General features: G+C 33.7%; 1 protein-coding gene across 1 annotated transcript in view; it reads left to right on the plus strand.

The window, feature by feature from the left end:
* Positions 1 to 23224, plus strand: part of LOC138711639 (sodium-coupled monocarboxylate transporter 1-like) — a 36940-nt gene extending 13716 nt beyond the window's left edge. The window contains exons 4-11 of the mRNA XM_069842770.1: positions 5512 to 5579; positions 6284 to 6438; positions 7551 to 7688; positions 8943 to 9051; positions 12524 to 12633; positions 14087 to 14270; positions 16690 to 16844; positions 22255 to 23224. Coding sequence (XP_069698871.1) covers positions 5512 to 5579; positions 6284 to 6438; positions 7551 to 7688; positions 8943 to 9051; positions 12524 to 12633; positions 14087 to 14270; positions 16690 to 16844; positions 22255 to 22489 — 1154 coding nt within the window. The 3' untranslated portion in view covers positions 22490 to 23224. The remainder of the gene's footprint in view (positions 1 to 5511; positions 5580 to 6283; positions 6439 to 7550; positions 7689 to 8942; positions 9052 to 12523; positions 12634 to 14086; positions 14271 to 16689; positions 16845 to 22254) is intronic.
* Positions 23225 to 24070: the final 846 nt, after the last annotated feature.

A 24070-nucleotide genomic window follows, 5' to 3' on the forward strand; every position in this document is an offset into this window, starting at 1 on the left:
AGCTCAAGTCTGGCATCTATACAATAATACGGGGCTGACACAGCTTTCCAATATTTCGAATTTTAACTTTTGACTAAGAGATCTATCTTGAATAATAAAATTTAGACTGTGCAATTTGCTCCAGGCTTGTGCAATCCGTCTAGGTATCTCTTTTTCTCCGTTCTTCCTTACTGTTACCAACTGGTCCAGGTTTGTGTATTCCTCTAACTGCTCTATTGTTGTGCAGTCTATTGTTACTGGTGTTACGTTTTCAGTGGACATTAGTATATTAGTACATATGTTGTTATACCATAGAAAAAATTTAAAGAGAAAAAAAAATGGCCTCGTGGAATGACAAAAACGCTAAGAAATTTATCTCCCAAGATAAGGCTCTGTTAAATATAATCAGTGCATTGATAAGCATATATTTTTCACCAAGAAGTATACAATGTCAGTACTTATCATTGGAAACAATTTGGACCACAAAATACAAAAACGAACTTTTAATTTAACAAAAAAAAATAAAATGGAGTATTTACTCACAAATTCAAAGGTATAGATCTCACAACTCTTCAAGTAATTTCCAAAAAAATCCGCTTACGTCATTGCAAGAGCTCAGTGAATAAAATCTATGTTATAGTATGTGTTATATCATTTAGACTATACCATCAAAATTACATTTGTCACTACTATAATTTCGTGCTAAAATTTAAAAAGAAATAATACGAAATGAGTCTTATTACGAAATGGGCCGGAGAGAATCTATTTTTCATTATAATTATTATAGAATTTTTTTTATTTATTGTTCTTATTTTAATAATTATGCTTTATTGTACTTTTGGAAGATTAAGAATGTTTTCATATTGCCATATTGTTTCATTTCTGTTTGTGTATCAAACTATAACAGAAAAACTCCAAATAGTGATATTATTCACAACGTAAATAAAAAAAGGATTTTTTTAAATGCTCCAAATATATGGGAAGTACGATAAGTTATCTTTCATTTTCGCGACTTTTATCTTAATTTGTTGCAGTGTTTGATATATTTATTCGCTCTACATAAACAACTTATTTCGCTTCTATAGATTAGATTATGTTATTTATTACATTATTATGAATTAATGTAACTTACATGTGTATGGCTGAGGACCAGACTGTTCCAAGTTCATTTTACTAAATTTTTCAGGAGAGGTATTTTAAGTTTCTGACTTTCGAAACTGTAATAATATATTAACATATAACGACAGTATGTTGCTGGCGTGTCTATGTAAGGATATTTTGGCATTGTCAATTAATAAAAAAATGAAAAAGTAATTTTATACCTACATATAAGTGGGCATGTTGTAAGGAAATCATTATACAGCAATAAAACCAAAGTGGTCCATGTCCAGTTGAAATCAATAAATTATTAATTTTATTATATAATGAACAATGATATGGCACATTTTCCTCTCATTCTTTTAATATAGCATTCCAAATTTACCTATCTACTAGAAAGAAATATTTTCTTTTCCTTTTTTTTAACTTGGTTTAAAAAACAATTCCATAATCTTGAGGAAGTGCATCTATTCAATTCCATTTTTTACTATAAAGTTATCTCTGCTACTTTTTTACCCCCCTCTGATACACCATTTCCTCAGATTACATACTTTAACTACTGGGTGTTCATTTCAAAGTGTGTCGTGACGTCACCGATTTGAAGCAAGTTTCAGCTTATATGTCAGAGAAGTTGCCTATTATTTAAGGCGTTCTTCAATCTGAACTTGAGAACGTGTACGGTATAACTTGAACGTCGTAGCAACAGATGGCGGTCTGTACGGTCTGTGTGCTACCATAACCTCTTTCGAACTGTGTTTTGCGCCGGCAAGTCGTACGCAGGGTATTTGTTATCATCGGTTGCGTACGGTAACATTCCACAACACAAATCAAATGCCCCGTGTCCATGTTGACCGTCGAAGTTAATGTCAACAAATACGTAAGTAATCGCCTTAACCCTCTCCCCATATCTCGACAGTACGTATTTCCAAACAGTTCACATTCCTGCCACTACCGGCGTTACCGTACGTATCGGTACGTACTCTTCAGAATGAACGCCGTACTTCCTAGGCAACTTCTCTGCCTCATAGGTTATACACCTCTGCGGAAGTGTAGGAAGATTGAATTCTCTAGGCTCATCGGCTAGCCACATGACGGCATACAGCGAGCCATGACACACTTTGAACTGAACATCCAGTAGAGAGAAGTACTTGCACAGAGATTTAATGTCCTGTATCTTCTTACCAATTTTCCGAACACTAGCACTAAATGTTTGCGGGATAGGTACAGTAGTTGCATACTGGTATTATGCTGTGCTCTGTTTTTTAGGTTTCATTATTACTTCTTCCTTGAATTTCTCTTCACCAAAGATGTATTGTTGTCCAGCTTTCCTCCTTAATCTCTTTTCAGTTTTTCCAAGCTTTTAAACTTCCTTTTTATCTATCTACTTACTGAAACTGATGTTTGAGAAAATTCTTCACTTGTATCTCGTGATGTCTCTGGCCCTTGCTCCACTGAAGAAACATAGATTTGTTCATTAGTGTGTGTATTAATCTTACCATTTCCACTTTGTAATACTGCTTGAGAAATGTTACGCACAAAAGTATTTTTAGTTAGGTTTTTTGAGTTGTGCGAGAATCTCTAATTTTCATAACAGTTTTTTCCTCTGGAGTTCCCATATACTAACTAACGAAATATTTTTCTAACAATTCTTGTTAACAATAATATTTGTTTCAGGTTTCTCAATGTTTAATGGTTTAATGGATAAACATCTAAATTATCTCACTGTTGTTGTTGTTATTATTATTATTATTATTATTATTATTATTATTATTATTATCACCATCATCATTATTATTATTATTATTTCTTAGCAATGTTTATTATTGTCACACTAATATTACTTATCCAACTTTCATTATTTACTTTCATGTTGATTTATGGTCTAGATATTAATGTAATAACTATGTAAGCAATTGTATTCAATTAGAATTACAGTATGGCTGTGCGGAAGAGAAGGCCTACTGGCCTTAGATCTGCCAGATTAAATAATAATAATAATAATAATAATAATAATAATAATAATAATAATAATAATAATAATAATAATAATAATTCTTATTATTATTATTATTATTATTATATTATATTATATTATAATTTCCTGCTGGAAGTAGAATTTGCTCGGTAATCTGGCTCTTTCACGCTGTTATCTGAGTCCAAATCTATTTTAAATAATGAAATTAAACTGAAATTATCACAAACAATCTACTAAGAAGTCCGAGAGCATAAATATACAATACACCATTAAAGAATTAAGCAGGCTAATCAAAATTCTTTACACAAACACACTATGAATTAAAATTGCATTAAATAATAACAAAACCCTTAAAATAACCTGCAAAATTCATAAAACTGTTCAATTTCAATTAAAGAATTTCATATTTAGCTTAAATGACAAGAAATTATCATACAAATAAGATACACTATTTAGTTGCAAGCATCTAAACACAGAGCACATGACGGTAATAGGCAAAATTGGACATGTAACAATATGGAATGGAAATGTAAGTATATGAAGGACATGGAACAGTTTGGAATAGCATCATAGCAAAATTATGTGGAGGAATATTTACAATTTTGTTCGATTCATACATGCAGATAAGGACATGGAACATAATGAAACATAAAAATCATTTTGTTAAAAAGTTTGACTTAGAACAGTTTGGTTCTCAGCCATCGATGTGTCCAAAAAATAACTGAATATAAAAGGGCTCAAAATAGCAAATAACTTAGATTACAGTGTTGCAATATATAGTCCAAAATTCTAAGCATTAGTTCTGTAACAAACACGCACAATTGTAAATAAATTGTAAATAAAGAATAGCAGCAGCAGTAGAAGCACAGAGCGATCCATAAAAATCTATATCGTTTTAAACACTGAACATTAATGACCAAATACATCGCACATGTGCTATGACTTCTGAAGAGTAGGTCTAACTGTGGAAGAGTCAATTTTGCCACAGTAAATGTCGAAAATTTCTTCCATTTGCAGCCAAACACATTTTATTCTACTCGTCGCACTCTATTCTGTGAAGATTACCGGAATGTATCCTCATGAATGTTACTGATTTAATTCCCGACGTTTCCTCGGAATTGAGCAATAGTAGGCGGCCTATTCCTATACACTCTGTCCTTCAATAACCCCACAGTTAGAAATCTTTACAGATTAGTTCAGATGATGTGTATGCTCGTAAACATGATTTCTTTGTTGCGCTCTAACGTGTCATAGATGTAGCTTGTCTCTTGCCTTAGTCGGCACAGCGATTTATTTGGTAAGTTGAGTAAACACATTCTCGAACATCGTCCGCATATGCTTGAGGAATTAATTGTAGGTCTATGGCCCGGTTTCTTCACCCTTTGCTAAAATGCACCTAATACGGCGTTAATTAAATGTAAGTTAAAAGATTACATTTCTGTTAAAATGTTGCGTTTCTTCAACTTTACATTTCACATTTTAACATTCTGTTTGTTAACTCACTGATTCTAGAGTTTAACCATAATCTATAACCAAGTCTAGGCTCAATTCTGTTTTCTGATCTCTGGCAATTGCGATTCTCGATTGTTTCCGTTGTTTGATTCAGAGAGAATAGAAGTCTTTCTATTCTCTTAAGTTTGATTTCTGTTTCTTTACGTCGTCTGTATCAGAGTAACGTGAAGTGAGTATTGGTATTGCTGTTTTGAAATGAAAAACACTGGAACAAGAAGAAATCGTGGGACTAGTTTCTCTTCGTTCGAGAGAAGCCTTCTGCTGGAAATAATTTCGCAGTATAAACCAATTACTGAGAATAAACAAACAAACAAACGGATCTACGTTGAAAGCGAAAAGTGAGGCTTGGCAGAAAATAGCCTATACCTTTGTATGAACTTCTGTTCTGTCAAATCACTGAAATCATCCGCTCTGTTTTTGTATTTATGGATATCATTTTATAAATAATCCAGATATATAAGTTCAGCATCTAACGCACCAGCCATATTGAATACTTCTATGAGAACAGAGAGTTAAATGATTTAACTGCATGAAATCGGGCAGTTAAATTAACACGGGTTTTAACAGCCTATTAGTATTAACAGTAGTTGAAGAACTGCTTCAATTGTTAAGTTTGCAGTTAAAATGGAATAACACACTTATAATGTAACAAAGGTTGAAGAAACTGGGCATATGTTTTCCACTCTCGATAAGAGGCGGGCTAGTTGTTTTCAGCTTTGTCACTATCGACAAAATTTATTGTTGGCTTTGTTGGAACACTGCGCACATCGAATTCTGTTCGAAATGCTTAAAGAGAAATTATGACTCATTAAATTGTTGAAGGTTTATATGGATCATACTGTAGTAGTATTGTTATATTTGTTGTAATTAACATTAAATTAATATTTAGAAATATCAGTTCAATCGAAATAATTTTTGAAATAATAAATAAATTTATTGAATTTCAGTTAGTGGCCTGAGTATGTATTTAGTAACCCCTGTTATCACCGTTATCTGCATTATCTACACAATGCTGGTGAGTGTTCCTAGTGATTCATTTCTCATCTTGAATACAAGGTACGTTAATATAATTTATATCGCTTAAGAACTATAACAGAATACAAAAAATTATATTTTGAATATTATTTACATCGCTAAAAGAACGATAACAAAATATAGCTACATAACTTGAATATTATTTATATCGATAAAGAACGATAACAGAATGCAACTGGTAACTTGAATATTATTTATAACACTAAAGAACGATAACAGAATATAAATGATAATTTGAATGTTATTTATATCGTTAAAGAATCATTAAGAAATAAAATGAAAATTTTAACAAGGCCCGAACTCACAACTTTCGAATCCTTAAACCAAGCACTCTACCGCTTGTCTACGAGACGCGTTTATGGAATAATTCCATAGTTCCGGAACTGCTTCTACAAGCACATGTATCGTGTAACATCGCCCTAATCCGAAGTGGACTTAGAAAATATTCGCTGTTCACGAGTGCGGCCACTTTTTTTTTACAACTGTACATAGTACACTTGTACTAGAATGGAATATATTACACAATAGAGAACCATATCCTCAATAATAAAAGGTAAGAGCAAAACAGATAAAGGTAACAAGAAGATTTTTTCACGTGGACACTAATTCTGTGCATCATCTGGTAATCTTTCAAAACAAAGTTTACTCACAAATCTGAAACTACACATAGGTCTCTCCTTCCAGGGAGGACTGAAAGCAGTTGTGTGGACGGACGTTTTACAGGGGGTCCTTATGTTGGTTTCCAGTTTTGCAGTCATTATCCTGGGATTAAATCACGTTGGTGGATTTGCTAAAGTCTGGGATATAAGCGGAAAGGGAGGAAGACTTCGCTTATTCGAGTAAGTTACAATGACGACTCCACCTATGTTTCAAGGGATTTATTTCATACAGTAAACAACCGCTATATTTTTTTCTTTTCATAGCAATCGTCTTCCTGAACAAAACATAGAATTCAAAAGAAAGCTTTATGAATTAAACATTATTTTCTGCTATAGTGAAGATAAAACATTTTCTCATAGCCTATCGAGACACTCGACGTCTCGCTATAATTCAGTTTCTATGTATGCCATGTTCTCCATTATGTACACGTTCATAATTTATTTTATGGCCTATCATTAAAAAAACATAGAAATAAGTTACATAATTTACTACTCACAGAAATAATATATTGCTCATTTTTTCCCCAGATTACACAAAAAAAAAACACACGACATATGACAAATATATGGGACAAAATATAAGAAATGGGTTCTTCGTTATGTAGAGAGGAAAAACAAATTGTAACAAAATGTATCCTGAAATGTTTAATGGGAGATATTTACCATAATGGTAAACAATCACAAAAAGGTTTTCTTGTGTCTTTTAACAGTACATAGTTTCCAGAAATTTCCCTCAAAATTTGACGGCCAAATGGTTTCTCAGAAACCATTTGAAGTAGGCTACCTAATTGGAAGTAACTTTGCATGCTAGCTTTTAATGAGTAAATTCTCATTATCTTGAATGAGAATGGTGAAATATGCTCTTTTATTTTTTACATAACAAGGAAGACTGATTTGTAATACATTTTTAAGAAAATTTAAAATTTATGTAACGATATATAAAGGAAAAGGAAAATAGAAAGATGTCTGCATAATATTTACTTTCTCTTATTAATCAGAAAAAATTTCAGGTTGTTTCATTAACCAGTTTCCATAAAAAAGGTATACATGCTTTGTAATGCATGATTCTTTTTTGTAAAATTAAAATGTTGATGCATGAAAATATAAAAATAAATGACAGACTATTACGATATAATTACAAATTAGTAACAAAATTTCGTTGTTCTAGGTGCAGTGCATTAGAAGATATTAATGCTTTTCTGACGTAGAGACAGCTGAAAGTCAAATGATACAGGAATTAAGAAAACTGTAGACGAGGCAGAAATTGTTTAAATAACGTTATTTAATTCCAGCATGAATCCTTCACCCTTTGCAAGAATGACTTTCTGGGGCACAACTATCGGAAACACATTGGGCTGGATGTGGATGATTGTAAACCAGGCTATGGTACAGAAGTATCTGTCTTTACCGACCTACTCAAAAGCGCGAAAGTAAGTATTCTCATAACTTTAGTATATTAGCAATATCATTAGTACATAAGACAGCCAAGTTGCATTATCATCGCTAATTAATTTCCACAATTATGTTCTTCCTCTTTTTATTACTTTTTAAACTTCCCTTTTTCAGACTTGCACACTATTGCGAGTTGGGAAGGGAGATTTTTTAGATCGTACACTAGACATCTCACAAATACGAGCCAACCTGGTCATGGGATCGGAATGACGCAGGACCACTACAGAGACATCACAGGACAAACACAAGACAACGAACAAACATACAGTACCTATGTTGTCCTTTTTACACACCAGTAATTATTCTTATAACTTTCTTCCATAAAACAAAAATCTGTTTAGCTTCAGATGAGTTGCTCAGAACATTAAACTATATTTGGTGAATCTCTCAAAAACGTAGTACATTTCCAACTCCAAAAATTGTAAAAGTAAAATATTCTCCAAAAAATTTGAATAAATTCTAATGGTTTATTTCTAGATCATCTTTCCTTTAAAAATAGTAGTGACATACTTTATCGTATTAAATACCACTATTTTGGGCCCTATAATTTTAAGGTCCTGGAGGTTGACGTTGGACAAAATACTCGTACAGTAGTGGTATATACTGTATCAAAGGGTATTAAAATACATATTTGTTCATACCAATGATATGGAAACCCAATTATGAAGGCACACAAGGGTCACAAAATGTCATTTTCTGTGTCAAAGAAATTACAAAAATATGTTTGTACTCATTAATGGTTTGGAAACCAAATGACAAAGGACGTTGAATGAATATATATTTAGTCTCTAATAATTTGGCAGTAGAGTCTTGACTAAGGCTGTCTGACAGAGGAGAAAATAAACTCCTTATCTTTTCTCTCGGGATTATTGTATGGCATTCCTACGTAAAAAGTTATCTGCCCCCTTGGCCCACCAAAGTGGAATGACTGGAACTCCTGTGTATACTTACAGAGGAAATGCTTACTAAATTCTGTGTTTTTCGGTTTCTGTTTTATTATTCACCTTCTCCAATCTTTGATGTTCTATTTCTTTCTTATATGAATCTATTCTCTAGAATTAGTATAAAATGCCGACATCCTATATTCTGCTTTTAATTATACATTTCGAAATAGTGGACCAGATAATTAAAAAAATTATCGTGGAGTCACGAGTCTGATATTATTATAAAAAAGTGGAACGGACAGTCCAGGAGGCTGACATTTATGTAGTTCTTCATCTTTTATGTTGCAGCTCGTTGATTATCTTTTATTGCGGATATGCCCTTATAATATGCATGTGCTGCTTAACTGGACTACTAATTTACACAACGTACCACGACTGTGATCCCATCAAAACAAAAGTAAGTGACGAACATAAAATATCTTTAGCATGCTGGTCGTAAAAACTTGACAATTTTTTTTCTGTTCCACTTGTTGAAATGTAAAACACCGCATACATCACCATTTTGGAATTCTGTTCACTTTGAATAACCAGGATTGATAAAGCAAGGAATTTTTCTGAGCGGATTTGGATTAAAAAATGTACTTGAGATATACAGGGTGATTCACGAGGAATTACAGCCACTTACGGAACATATTTTCGAAGACATTTTGAACAAGATATGTCATATAAACATGGGCCCTATTCTTAATGTTTTCAGAGTCACACTAGTTTGAAATATTGTAATTTTTTTTTCCTTTAGTTTTTAGGGTAAAAGGACATTAGAAACAGAATGAACTATTCAGAAGTATAATGTTTTAATTGGCTTGTATTATGAAGCTAAAAATTTGTTGTTAATTCCATAGTTGCCTCGTACAGAAATTTTTTTAAAATTTTTAACTACAAAATTGAATTTTTCTTATTACGCATTTATCACAACACTTGTTATAAGTCAAGTCATTTCTGTAGACCCTTTGAGACTATACATTAGGACAGAGCTGGGCAGCAAGAGCGGATTCTACTCTCTCACGGGGAGTCATATGATTTCTCTTCATCCCTTTCTTCCCCGCCGAACACCGCGCAGCGTTGATTCCGTAACTGATGAATATTAAGCGTTCCCGTTTAGAGTCTGGATCCGCTCCCGATGCCCAGCCCTGCACTAGGATGAAAAATTTAACTGTAAAGAATCAAGTTGCTAAAAGTCGTGTGATCTGTAACAGTTGTTGTGATACGTGTGTAAAAATAACGCAATTTTTAGTTCAAATTGGAAAAAGAACAAGAATTCTGTACGAAGTAACTAAGGAATTAGCAACAGATTTTTGGCTTCAGAATACTAATCAATTAAAGAAAATATATTTCCGAATAGTTCATTCTCTATTTGCAACATTTTTTACCCTTAAAACTGAAGAAAAATGTATTTCTTTAGCGAATTCAAATTAGTGGAACTCTCAAAATATTGAGAATAGAACACATCTTTATAAGACAGTTTTTGCTGAGAATGTCTTCAGAAATAAGGTCCGTAAGTGACGGTAACTCCTTATATGTATATACAAAATTACAGCTAATACAACTTAATGAGAAACTAAATAACTCTGTCCTAGACATGCTGAGCAATACCCATAACCTAAAAGCTACAAAATTATAGGGTTCTTACCGGTAGTATTAATTATGGGTACCGTAGCATGGGATCTGGTTCCCGGTCAACAAGTCGAGCATCAGCCGGTAAAATTCTGCCTACTATGGCGTAAGTAGAAATACATTATGATATCTACGTTACAGTAGTTGTTGAAAATTTCGTCCTTCTCTCGTATAATATAAGCTGATATCGCGTCAATATTACGTTATCACATGCTCGTCTAAGAACATTAGTTTATTGTTAATAAAATAACACTGACAGAAATACAATCTTAGTTGAAAGTACATAGATGTTCACGCTTTGCGATGAGGTGATCCGGTTCAAAGAGTGCATTATTTCAATTGGTTCCTGAATTAAGTTCACAGTGGTGAAAGGTAACCGCAGCTGGTTTACTTAGCAGCGAATCTTGACTTCTTTTAAATGGGCGTGTGAGCTCAAAATTTTCGGTATTGGGATTTAGCATACAGATAAAAATTAAGCAATTTTTGTTCTTCGATACCCACAATAATGTCATTAGAAATGTTCTTGCGGAAGGCTGAGTCTACCACATTTTTCTTTTGGCCATAGAAGATGTTTCCACACTAAACTCTGTCGTTTAATTGTCTGCCTCATAGTAGAGAACACTTTGCTCATCAATGCTCAGAGATTGAGCTAGGAAATTCATTCAATCTCAAACTTCTACATTTCTTTGTAAAGTAAAAATACGTTCAAGTTAGTATGTTAATATTAGCTACAAGTTCTTTCATAAATTTCTAATTTTCTCTCTGGAGAAAATAAATTCATGTTATTCTTGAACAAGTACACAAAATTTGCACCAGCTTACACAAACTTAATTATATTCATAAATTAGTGAAGATTCAACGTATAAAGCATACAGTCCCGAGTTTTAAGAGAAAGATCTTATGACAGTTTCGGTTCAAAATAGAATATATGCTTTGTGTGACTCATATTACACAAGGATTTCGAATTTACTTCGTGGATATCAGATGAAATTTTCTTGAGTAAAAAAAGCGCACAATGATAATCACGTAGACTTCGAATTTTAGGTAAAAACTTATTTCGTTGCTGAAGTGAGAGACTAATATTAACACAAGTTATATTGTATTAACACGTTTCGTGTATTCTTCTAGGTCAGTGGTATCGAATCTCTCTTCTTTCGCGTACCCCCGCACAAAATTTCGAATAAACATTGTAGGGTAGCCAAAAAGTTGTGAGTGCATAATTATAGTTATAAATAACTACACATGAAGTAAATTAAATAAATTCTATACAAACACACTGTAGAAAAAATGTCAGTGACTTTAGCTGCAGATCAGGCAGAATTTTGTTTAAAAATGTATTTAAATCCAGTATGAATCCTTCACCGTTTCCAAGAATGACTTTCTCAGGCATAGCTATCGGAAATACATTCAACTGGATGTGGATGATCGTGAACCAGACCATGTTACAAAAGTCTTTTTTAGATAATCACGTGAATGCAAGAACTAGGTAACTCGAAATTTGCGGTTTTTAGTTACCTATTTTATAGCATAGCAAAAATCGCACAAAATGTAATTGAAGAACTAGGTAACTGATCGAACGATACCAGGGTCATCTATTTTCCAATATAACAAATAGGTAAAAGAAAACGTGACATATTCCTTAGTGCAATAAATAAGTAAATAGGCAATGTCACAAAATATGAAAAATCAAGTTACCTAGTTCTTGCATTCAGGTGACGATATGATTTTTAGTGCCTTTTTGTGGTTTTGTTAAGCCTACTTCAGAAACAGTAAATATAAATTCTAAATACGATACAAAGGATGAGAGTTCGGGCGGCGCTGTGGATCGAATCTCGGAGTAGCTCAGACGGTAAGAGCACTCAGGGCGCCAAGCTGAGGGTCCTGGGTTCGATTCGCGGTGCCGAAACGAATTTTTCTCAATTAATAAGAAACTAATTTATAAAGCCTAAAAATATAATATGTGAGCTCATTAATTGTGTAGCGAAGTTTCCATGTATAAACCAAAGGCTATACAAGCAGGTATTCAAAGGAAAAACCTTGTACAATATAAAATATGCGTTTCATGTAGCTCATAACATATAAATATTACGTAATTCCTTTATGGATAACAAATTATATCTTCTTGAGTAATGATAATCAGTATCGACAACTTGAAAGAATCTCTATAGAATACAGTTCATATACCGAAGAACTACAGGTCATGATTTCATGATCTGTATCTTTCACACTACAAAAAACGCACTCGTTTTTCACAGGCCATCTCTCGGCCGGACCAGATTCTGACGTACTACGTGATGGACGTGACACGTTCTTTCCCAGGCCTTGCCGGCCTCTTCGTCGCTGGAATCTTGAGTGCAGCACTTAGGTATGGAACTTTGAATATTCATTAATACTTTGTCATTATGTATCAAGATTTGAGTTTATGAAGATTATGAGTACAAAGAAACCAGATAATTACACAGGAAAATGATTCTAGATAACGAATATAATGATGATTATGATGATATGAGCCCCGATAACCCCTAAAGGGCAAGGGCCTCTTACTAGTGAAAGGGTGGCTCAAGTTTTCTCATATGGTGAGCCAGACTATAAGAGATGTTAAGCCTATTTTTGCTCTCACACACACCCGCTTGAAATTTAAACACTAATAAACTTGCTACAATTTCAGTATTTTTGTTTCTCTAACACTACCTAAAGGTACAACTCTGAGCATTGTTCATTCTATCGTTTCTCCACCAATATCTAAACCATAAACCTATCGTATTAAATTTTTATTCTATTATCAGAATATTTTCACTTCCACCGCTGAAAACTAAACACCATCTACATCCAAAACTAACTTATTGTCTGCATTCTTGTTTTATTTACACTTAAATATAAACTGTACACATTTATAATTTTCAACATGTTCAGTCCTTCGGTTTCACTGGCATTGACTCTCACTATAACTTTATGGTGTTTTCTTCCTAGATCTTTCCATATTATTCTGTCTCGTGTAATCGGTCTTGAAGACTTTGGACCATCTCTGCTCTGGGGTCCCATTTTGTCGCCGTGTATGCCCTTCTATCATCTTGTAGGGATGATTATTTTGCTTACTTTCAAAGTACTCTTACCTATGGAATATTTGCTATGGGGCAACAGTGCTTTTATAAATAGGGTTCTATTGCTTCAAAAAAAGAGTCATAAGAATTTTATCAAAAGCAGCTTATAATGAACGTTGTAAACCATTACTTGTGAAAAACAAAATCATGACTGTATTATTAATTTATATATTCTAGGGTTAATTTTGTATGTTTAAGATAATCTTCCAACTTTAACATTAAGAAATGATATTAATTTCTATGACACAAGACAAGGAAATGATTTTAATATCGTAACATGTAGACTCGCTAAATCCCCCATAAAAAACTTTTGTCAAATGTCATTCAAGGTTGCAAACAAATTTCCATCCCATATTTTAAATTTAAGCAGAGCTGATCTCAAATTTTACACCTCTAGTTGGTTAATTTTAAATCCATTTTATAATCTTGACGAATTTTTAGATTGTACAATCTCTTTGTAATTTAACTGACCTTGTCTATACGTTTTGTTTTTAGACATGTAATTTAAACTATTAAACTATAGTTTCTGCACTAGTAAGTTCTGATTTTGTGGTCTTATTTTTATCAGATGAGTAAATTATGAATGAATATATAGGCCTATTATATTTTTCGCAGTACTCAGTTCCGGTTGAGTGGCCTTAGTTCTATCAGAAGAATAAAATAAATAATTAAACAATTTTAGAACTTCTGTATACTGAAATACTTTTCTTTCGAAAGCACCCTGTCCAGCAATCTCAACTCCCTTGGAGCCACTATCTTCGTAGACTTCGTACAACCATTTACAAAGGGCAAATTATCAGACCAAATGTCAAGCAACATCATCAAGGCCATTGTCATCGGAGTTGGCGCCGTCTGCATCGTACTAGTCTTTCTTGTAGACAAGATAGGCGGTATTCTGCAGGTGAGCACATTATACTCCAAACAAGATTGATATCTTTCATTACACAGTTACTATTGTATTTTACATTAATCTCAAGTTATGGTTACAATGTACTTTAATTTGACTAACTAATGAATTCAAACTTATATACTTTGTTGCATGTTTGAGAAGCAGAGATGTTATTAATTTACGAAATTTAATATTTATGTCTCTTATAGCAAACTGATAGGAGGGAAATATTTATTGACCGTTACAACGCCACACTGCAGAAATGCCTTTCTGCAACAGAAAACCCTGAACCTAGAAGAAAAAAACCAATTATAAGATTGTGATCCATAAAACAGAGTATTTTAAATTTCTGCCGTAATATCCATTGCTGACCCTCACAGAAAAAGAAGCACTGCATCTTTTCCATATTCAAGGACAGGCGCGTTTAAAGGACTCGCCTGGAACATGTTATTGTCCTAACAAATTTAACCATCCCAAGACACATAAAACAAGAATATCCTCTGTGTCAGTGACCGTCTTAAGTCTGTAAATGGGATGGAACATGTTTCTGGTATATTTGTACATCTTTGATTCACGAGATGAATGATAGATTTCACTTTAATGTGGAGTGCACTAAACTTACACTTCACCTCCCAAACATAGGTCGCAACTTACCTTATTTCTTACTTGGGGACGCAACTTACAGTATCCGCTACATTACATTCGCAATGAAAGATGACGACGATTGTTGGGATGTTACAGGGAAACTCAAATACCCAGAGAACACCCCGGTTGAGTAAAGAAGCAGAATTTATATTGTATGTACTTCATAGTGAATTAATGTATGATTTTAAATAAATCGAACATTCCTGGAATGATTTTTAGAGAAGTTAAAATTATAACTATTTTCAATATTGTAAACATACCCTTGAAGATATTCTCAGTACGATTTTCAGTCAATATTCTTTTGAATTCGGCATTCCCAAGAAACTAGTTCGATTAATTAAAATCTATCTCTCTGAAACGCACAGCAGAGTCCGTATAGATCAGTTTCTATCAGATGAGTTTCCAATTCACTGTGGGTCAAAGCAAGGAGATGCACTATCACCTTTACTTTTTAACTTTGCTCTAGAGTATGCCATTGGGATAGTCCAGGATAACAGAGAGGGTTTGGAATTGAACGGGTTACATCAGCTGCTTGTATATGCGGATGACGTGAATATGTTAGGAGAAATTCAACAAACGATTAGGGAAAACACGGGGATTTTACTGGAAGCAAATAAAGAAATATAGTAGGTTTGGAAGTAAATCCCGAAAATACAAAGTATATAATTATGTCTCGTGACGAGAATATTGTACGAAATGGAAATATAAAAATTGGAAATTAATCCTTTGAAGACGTGGAAAAATTCAAATACCTGGGAGGAACAGTAACAAATATAAATGACACTCAGAAGGAAATAAAACACAAAATAAATATGGAAAAATGTCTGTTATTATTCGGTTGAGAAGCTTTTATCATCCAGTCTGCTGTCAAAAAATCTGAAAGTTAGAATTTATAAAACAGTTATATTACCAGTTGTTCTTTATGGTTGTGATACTTGGACTCTCACTTTGAGAGAAGAACATAGGTTAAAAGTGTTTGAGAATAAGATGCTTCGGAAAATATTTGGGGCTAAGAGGGATGAAGTTACAGGAGAATGGAGAAAGTTACACAACACAGAACTGCACGCATTGTATTCTTCACCTGACATAATTAGGAATATTAAATCCAGACGTTTTAGATGGACAGGGCAGTAGCATGTTTGGACGAATACAGAAATGCATATAGAGTGTTGGTTTCGAGGGCAGAAGGAAGAAGACCTGTTGAAAGGCCGAGACGTAGATGAGAAGATAATAATAAAATAGATTTGAGGGAGGTGGGATATGATGATAGAGACGGGATTAATCTTGTTCAGGATAGGGACCAATGTCGGGCTTATGTGAGGGCGGCAATAAACCTCTCAGTTCCTTAAAAGTCAGTAAGTAAGTAAGATTTTCAATCAACTCTTTGAAGCTTCTTTTCATGTACCTATTCAATCAAATATACTCGAAATTCACCGCAGTTCTTCAATAAATTTGGTGCTAGTTGTCACATATTATCACACGGAAGACCTTACATAGTCCAAGTATTTTCCCTCATTCTTTCGAATATTTAACAGTATTTGTATGTCTTATGACCCAGGCTAGAACTAGATTAATGTAAGATACATTACATCGATTTCTTAAACCCTTCCAGATAACGTCGAGCATGTCAGGAGTGACCCAAGGTGCCCTGGTAGGATTATTTTCCTTTGGAATGTTTTACCCACAAGGAAACTCCAAAGTAAGTCCACATCAAGTCTTGCTACAAATGAGTGCAGTTCGCTAAAGTGTCAGACATAACACTAACATAGGCTACCTGTTTCTGCAGGGCGCCTTAGCGGGCAGCGTGTGCAGTTTGGTCTTTATGACTTGGCTAGTGTTCGGCACTCAGAAAGCCGTTGCCGATGGCATCATCAAACATCCTGTGTTGCCCACGACGGCGAAAGGGTGCGGATTCAACGATACTGTCCAAGAGAATGCGCAGTAAGTACAGGGACATCATTTTATTTTTACTTCAATTTTTATTGTACCTGAGTTTTTGAATGTACTTCACTCCCACCCCTTCTACTAATGAAGTTTCAACTGTTCTCCAATCAAGGCCGCATATATTAAACAGCACTGAGTTATTGAGTACAGTACGTTCCAGATATATGTTCGCGTTTTCCAGTGGACGAAAGAACTTTCAATATATTCAATCATATTTTCGCACAGGTACTGTCGTCCATTTGCCTACGTCGCATCCCGACTTCCCCCCACCTGCTTCTGCACGCCCCTCTGTAAAAGCAGGGGTGTCTGAGCTCTTTTCTGAAAACATTAATTTCTCTTAGTAATTGGACGTTTACGTAATATTATACAACTGTTTAAAATAACTTAAATAAAAGAGCCTCGTTAAGTAATTAACTGTCACGTGATTTCCCTCCTTTCTACGATCCTGCGACATAACCACTTGGACGGACAGTAGATAGCATGTCTGAGTAATTTTATCTGTGCGGGTCGGGCAGAAGTGAAGATTGAATTTACAGTACATAAGGTACTCTTTTATAGAGTAGGTACAGAATTATTTCAACATGAGTTACTAGTACGAAGGACGAAACTGGCAATTGGAATTAGATGCAATAGTCTATAGTGCGATAATATGCACAAAAGAACTGAAGCCTGTATCGAAATGAACGGCCACCATTTTCAAAAATGTGTTTAAATATCCATATTATGATTATTCTTCAATTGAACTTCATTCTCTACAGTATATTGTACGCTAATGTGCTGTAGACAGTATAATATACACTGCATAATGAATACGTTCGCATGGATAGCTCAATTCGTGAGTAAAAACACTTATTCTTAATACAGTGCTGCATTCTGATTAAACAAAAACCTAATGAAAATTATCGAACTCAAAATCGCGATATTTCCTAGTTTACGTAAATGGATGAAGTACTTTTCTTCCCTGCTATACCTAGTAAAGTGATTTGTTTGTGTTTTACGCCGGTATCATCGAACTCCAGTCGTGGAAGGAGGTAGCGAACGGTGTTTCCGGTTCTCTAAGGGTATAGCCAGGTTAATATTAAAAATGTTAGTAAAAATAAAATGATGTCCCTGTACAAAACGTATAATAAGTTACTTAAGGTATATGTAAACATTTACATACAAAAAATTTTGATTTTTGTATAATTTTGCTCTGTAAAATTTTTATACATTGAGAATGGTACCAGGAAGAGAATGAAATGAACAGATCGCCTTGAAATTATGTCTAAATTGTTTTTAAAAATTATTTTTTCTATAATTTTGACATGCAACTTGAAACATGATAGCTCATGCAGTTTTTAAGATAGAGCCACAGTTTTTTCACTGTTTTATAGCTAAAACTATTCTTTAGTGCCTGACATAGAGCTATTTTTATTTTTATTTACATTAATTAAATATTACCATATATGTAAATTACAATAATATTTTGTGTTGCATAAATCATGTAAAAAATCCATAGATCATTATTAATTAAATTAATGTTATTTTACTCATTGTCAGGCACTGGGGGACATTTCAAGCTTCAAAATGACACCAATATCTTCTTGGTATCATCATATTTGGCTGAGATATCATGTTTGAGATATGAAATATTCGAAAATTACTATTTACAGGAAATAAGCCACAAACTTTCAGAGCCTCGAAGACTCCCATCATCATATGTCATCCCTTAAGCAGCTTCATGTCGGTCCAGTTTCATCTTCTTTCTGCCTCTCAAATACCTCCGCCTTGCTTTAACTTCAGGTGTTGAATGTTTTTTTTTTTGGCATTTTTCCATTGATGCAACAAATCCTGCGATGGTGTTTTTCCCAGGGTTTATGCCCATCCTCCTCAGAATTGTAATTTCTACTTTTGGACTCTTATTAAAATGACGTACAACATCATTGACACACAAAATTACAGTTTTATGACTAACAGTAAAAGATTATAAATTATTTCATTATGTAAAAAAGTTTTTTCAATCTAATGACCATGCCCAGATTCTATGCATCTATTTCGGGACTAGAAAGAAGTTTATTTTACAAGCAATGCTGGACGAGGGGATTGATTGCTACGAAGATCACTCCAAAAGTAAGTGACCGTGGCTGATGACGCAGCATTTTGGAAAATGGGACTTATCTGAAAAACCATAAGGCATAAATAGAAAATTCTTATATCAAAATAAAGAGGAGAAAATTCTCTATTAAAATACTTATACTTTGAAAATTCTTATTCTTCATCATTTTTTGCGTGTTGTGGGTTTACATATACCTTAATTCTCATGCAGACCATATATCTAAAAAGTTTGTAAGTTGTGTGCATTTCTTTTTTATAAGAGAGCTACATTTTTCACTAGTACATTTTTCTATCGGAGCAGAGCTGAATGCTAATACCTCAGCCTGAGGCTTATTGTACAACCTTCTTATTATGTGATCATTGTTGAAGTCATTAGAATCGCATTCCTGTAAGTACGTGATTCACTGCTTGATGGCATTTTATCGATTCAGCTATGGTATCCACTTCTGATGAATTCCGCGTGAACAGGAACGACCCTCCGTCTCCCTGTGATGTTCCTCTGCAGCCTCTTCAGATCGATGGCATCTGTTTTCAATTCACGTAATACGTCATACTGCACCCTACATTCACCTGAAGTTCGCGGCACTGTAGATGCCGCAATTCACCATAGCGCCATCTGTCCGAGAGAGCTACATTTCCAGGTGGAAACCCCTACGTCTGTGCAGCTCTCCCAGATAGATGACATTTCTCTTATAACTCAATATCTCATTTTTCCCCAATTTAAATAGCAGAGTCATTGCCTGAAACGGTCCACTTCCATTGATAGTTGTTTTGATTTTAAATTTCTATTCAGTTTCCATGATTAAGCCCCACATTTCATAGTACTTCTCACTACTGAACTATTTACAGAGTTGTTATCGGTTTGGTTAACCGATGTAATGTTGAGGGGGTCCTCGACTGCAGTTGCGGCCGCCAGAATTAGTACCGTAAGAACACACTTACCTTAAAGTAGGTGCTTAAAATGTCGACCATCTTACCCTACATTAAATATTGCGCGAATATATTCTTCACTCTCCCCAATCGGTCCACTGACATTTTTTTAATTTTAACTCAATTTTATTTTACAGTTCCTGTGACTGAACGCCAATATCATCTAATATATAATATTTTAAAATTTATCTATTTCTTGGGTGTTTATAATAAACTCCGTACAGACGCTACAAACAGATTCATACTTAGACCTATTAGATATCTTGCATACAAAGAATCTGTCTTCCAGAGTCAAATAGCGAGTCATTCTATTTGTTATCTCACATTAAACTGCAATCACAACAATCGCACAACTGCACAACACGCACGGGCGCGTCCAACGTGAAGGGGAATTGGGGAGCGAGTGGGCGGCAGATAATATGCCGCAGGTCAGTAAACCAAGCCAGTAACAACTATTCTGTATTTGCACTTCATTTTTATAGTTATATTTATAACCCAGAAAATATAATCTTTAGTATTGTTATTATTATTTTACGTTTATTATTTAGGCCTATTTTCTTAATATCTTCTTGTTATCATCTTTATCTATTCGAACCCCAAAATATTAAAATTATTGATATTCCTCAATTGAACCTAACTGGCATTCCAGTCTTAAATCCTCAGTATCTGTTTTACATCTAGTAATGATGAGGATGATAATAATACTGTAATACTGATATTATTATTATTATTATTATTATTATTATTATGATCATCATTATTATTGTCATTATTACAACATTCATATCATTTCAAGCTCTTACAGATGTCTATAGGATGGAGGCAACAGATTCGGTTGTCTGAATGAAAAGAGCAGGTCAGGGTTCATATCCTGATTGGAGCAAGTTACCTGATTGAGGGTTTTTCTGGGATTTTCCCTCAAACCATTAAGAGCAAATGCTGGGTAACTTTCGGCACTGGACCCTTTACTCATTTCGCTGGAATTACCACTTTAATTTCATTCAGACGATAGATAACCATAGCAGTTGATAAAGCGTCGAAAAATAAATCAAATAAAGAAAAGAGCTTCGGACGAAAGGGGAAGAAAACGTAGAAGAGAATTGAACAGTAAATTGTGAATGTCGTTAGTGTTATGGAATAACGATATCGCATTAACTACATACTGTAGAATAAAGGTGCCTAATTCCGTGATACCCCTAATCCAGTGATAAAATTTCAATTAACTGCCATAGAGTTGTGGTCTCTGACTTTTAAGTTTTTGAAATACCTAACAGATGCCAGGGGATGTCTTCTTTTCAATTCTATTGGCTACCCGCCTTTTGACTAGAAGCAGTCGACTGCAGAAGCTTTTGTTCAGTGAAAGGTGATTGACCAGTAAGTTTTTTCTTTTCCTTGTGACCGCTCCTGAAGAAACATTTTATATTTGAGGTAAGAATTAATATAGCATTATAAAAACGATATATTACTGTAGATTATAGTCAGCTGTATAAATGCGTATGATTATTTAAACATTGTGAGACAATAACAATGCTATAGGAGCTTTCCCATTTTCGGATTTGTTTTCATATTCCTCCTTCCTGGCTCACTCGACCAGTGATGCCAACGCTAAATTGTGAAAATTAATGTCTATGAAAGAAAATATTTCATGGAAATAATAATATAAATAAGTTATAAAAACATAAATTATAATTATAATAAAATAATAATACATATGAAAGAAAATATTTCATGGAAATAATAATATAAATAAGTTATAAAAACATAAATTATAATTATAATAAAATAATAATGCATATATTTAACTTAATTACTGCTGTTGTTAGGAATATAAGTAATGAGAAATAATTGTGCTATAATTAAATTTATTAAAATTTAATTTAGTACTGAATTTAACTTTCAGTTTATTTTGTTTATAATGTATTAATATGTAATATGTATTCCTATAGTTACACCAGTATTTTCTATGAAATTTGTGACTTAGGCCCTTCTTCTATTGTGTAATTCCTTGCTTAATCCATATTAAACAATATACCATGATTTTAAAGTGTTTTTTCAAATACGCGTTTGTTTTCTGAGCAGTTAATGAGGATTATTTTAGTATCACGGAATTAGGATATCATTCACGGAATTAGGAAACCACTAACACGGAATCTGGATCCCTGTCAAGGATTTAGGAGCCACTGTATAACATTGAAGAATCATATATTATATATCAAACTTGTGAAGCTGTTGACACTGAGTGTTGTAAAAACTGTAACTGAAAGTCAAAATAACGTCATTTAGGTGTTATTTGAAAAAAACTTATTACAATTTTGGCACAAATATAGACTTTATAAAATATGGCACGGAATTAGGCAACTTTACCCTATATTTCTCTTTGCAGGGTTGAAAGCACTGACCAGGAGGCCTTCGTGCTGTTCTACGTGTCTTTCATGTACTATCCGGTGCTGGGAATCGCCATCGTGTTGGTAGTGGCAACTGTCGTCAGTTTAGTCACGGAACCGCCGAACCTGCATGAGATGGAGCCCGAACTCTTTACGCCCTTTGTTCGACGGTTCTTGCCCCGCAAGGAGCAATCCGTCGAGCAGGAGATGCTCTGCCGCTCCACTCAACAATGACTTGTAAATGTATAGTGAATGAGAAATAATGTGATTGACACTGCGTGCGCGGATGTGTGGAGGTTCAGCATCATCTTGATCAATCGCAACTTGAAAAACACTGAGATTACTATTTACAGTATTTTAACTAGCAGTTTGACATACCTACATTGACTTTACTATTTACTTTATAATATATTAATTGGCACTTCTACAAACACTGACTTTATTATTTCCAATATTTTGAAACGTATGTTTGCTATTATCAAGTAGCATTTGCAAAATCACTGAATTTACTATTTACAATATTTAATACCCTACCGGAAACGTTTCTGTAAACACGCGTTGAACGGCACGCCAGTTGCTTTTCGTTTTTCCATAAATTAAAATCATGTCTAGACACACCAAATTAGAAAATTCAGCATTGCGATACACTAAGTTGAATGATAACACAAACTTCACTTAAGGTCGGAAGATTCAAACAACCAATTCCATTGAATATTCACGTTATACCGAGATAAAACCTAAGGATGCTATGCATAGACATTTCGCTAGCCCGCGCTACGAGCGTGCTAAACTAGCCCCGGCTATCGACTGATTATTTGTACAGGATTCATATCATAACATATCGCTAACAGTGGTTTATGAATACGAAAAATCTTAGTTCGCTGATCATCCAGCTGAAGCCCGCGCTAAGAATGTCTATGAATATGACCCATATTGACTACCAACTATCCTCTACCACAGTAATTCCAAAACTTTTTGAAGACGCGATATTTCTTGTTGTTTTTTTTTTTTTTTTTTCAATTTTCTTATTAAGTGTATTGTAATGTGTATGAAATTTAAATATATTAAACAATGACTCACTTTACTAACATCAGTAAATAAGAGTAATAATTTATATCGGTGCTTAATCTGCTAATAATCGTGTTTAATGCTATTGGTGTAATATGAATAATGATCTACAATCCACAGTTACAAATATGCCATGGCTTCACGATACCAACAATCAGTGTTATAATTTTAAATATTAAGCCCGTTCTCACAGAAGTTGTCACGTAGCACGCAGTTGTGAAAAGACAATTAATCACGAAAGAAAATAAGTCAACTTATGTCAACTACAAAGTAAAAATTTGGATCATGTTGATATAATTTAAATTTATTACTAAAATATATTACGCCTCTTTAAAATTTATAATGCCTTTTTCAAAATTTATTGTGACTTTTTACGTTTTTATTGCCTTTTTTGCCTGTCTAATTTAATTGTTATAAACATCCGGACTCTATTTATCTGTAAATTTGGTATTGAATATTATTCAGTAAAATTATGGTATCGATCGATCTCTGAGTACTGTTGTTGTTATTATTATTATTGTTATTATTATTATTATTATTATTATTATTATTATTATCATTATTATTAGTTCTTTATGAAGCGTCCGCAGACGATTTAAGTTAAAGAATATTCATATTCCTTCCGAGAAATATGACATTTCTATACTTTTCCCTCTAGACCATTTCTTTGCATCAGGATTGAAGTAACACAGGACGCAATTTAATACCTATTCATCTCACGGAGTCCAGTAAACGTCACTCCAGTTT

This window comes from Periplaneta americana, chromosome 13, assembly GCF_040183065.1.
Source record: "Periplaneta americana isolate PAMFEO1 chromosome 13, P.americana_PAMFEO1_priV1, whole genome shotgun sequence".
Taxonomy (NCBI): domain Eukaryota; kingdom Metazoa; phylum Arthropoda; class Insecta; order Blattodea; family Blattidae; genus Periplaneta; species Periplaneta americana.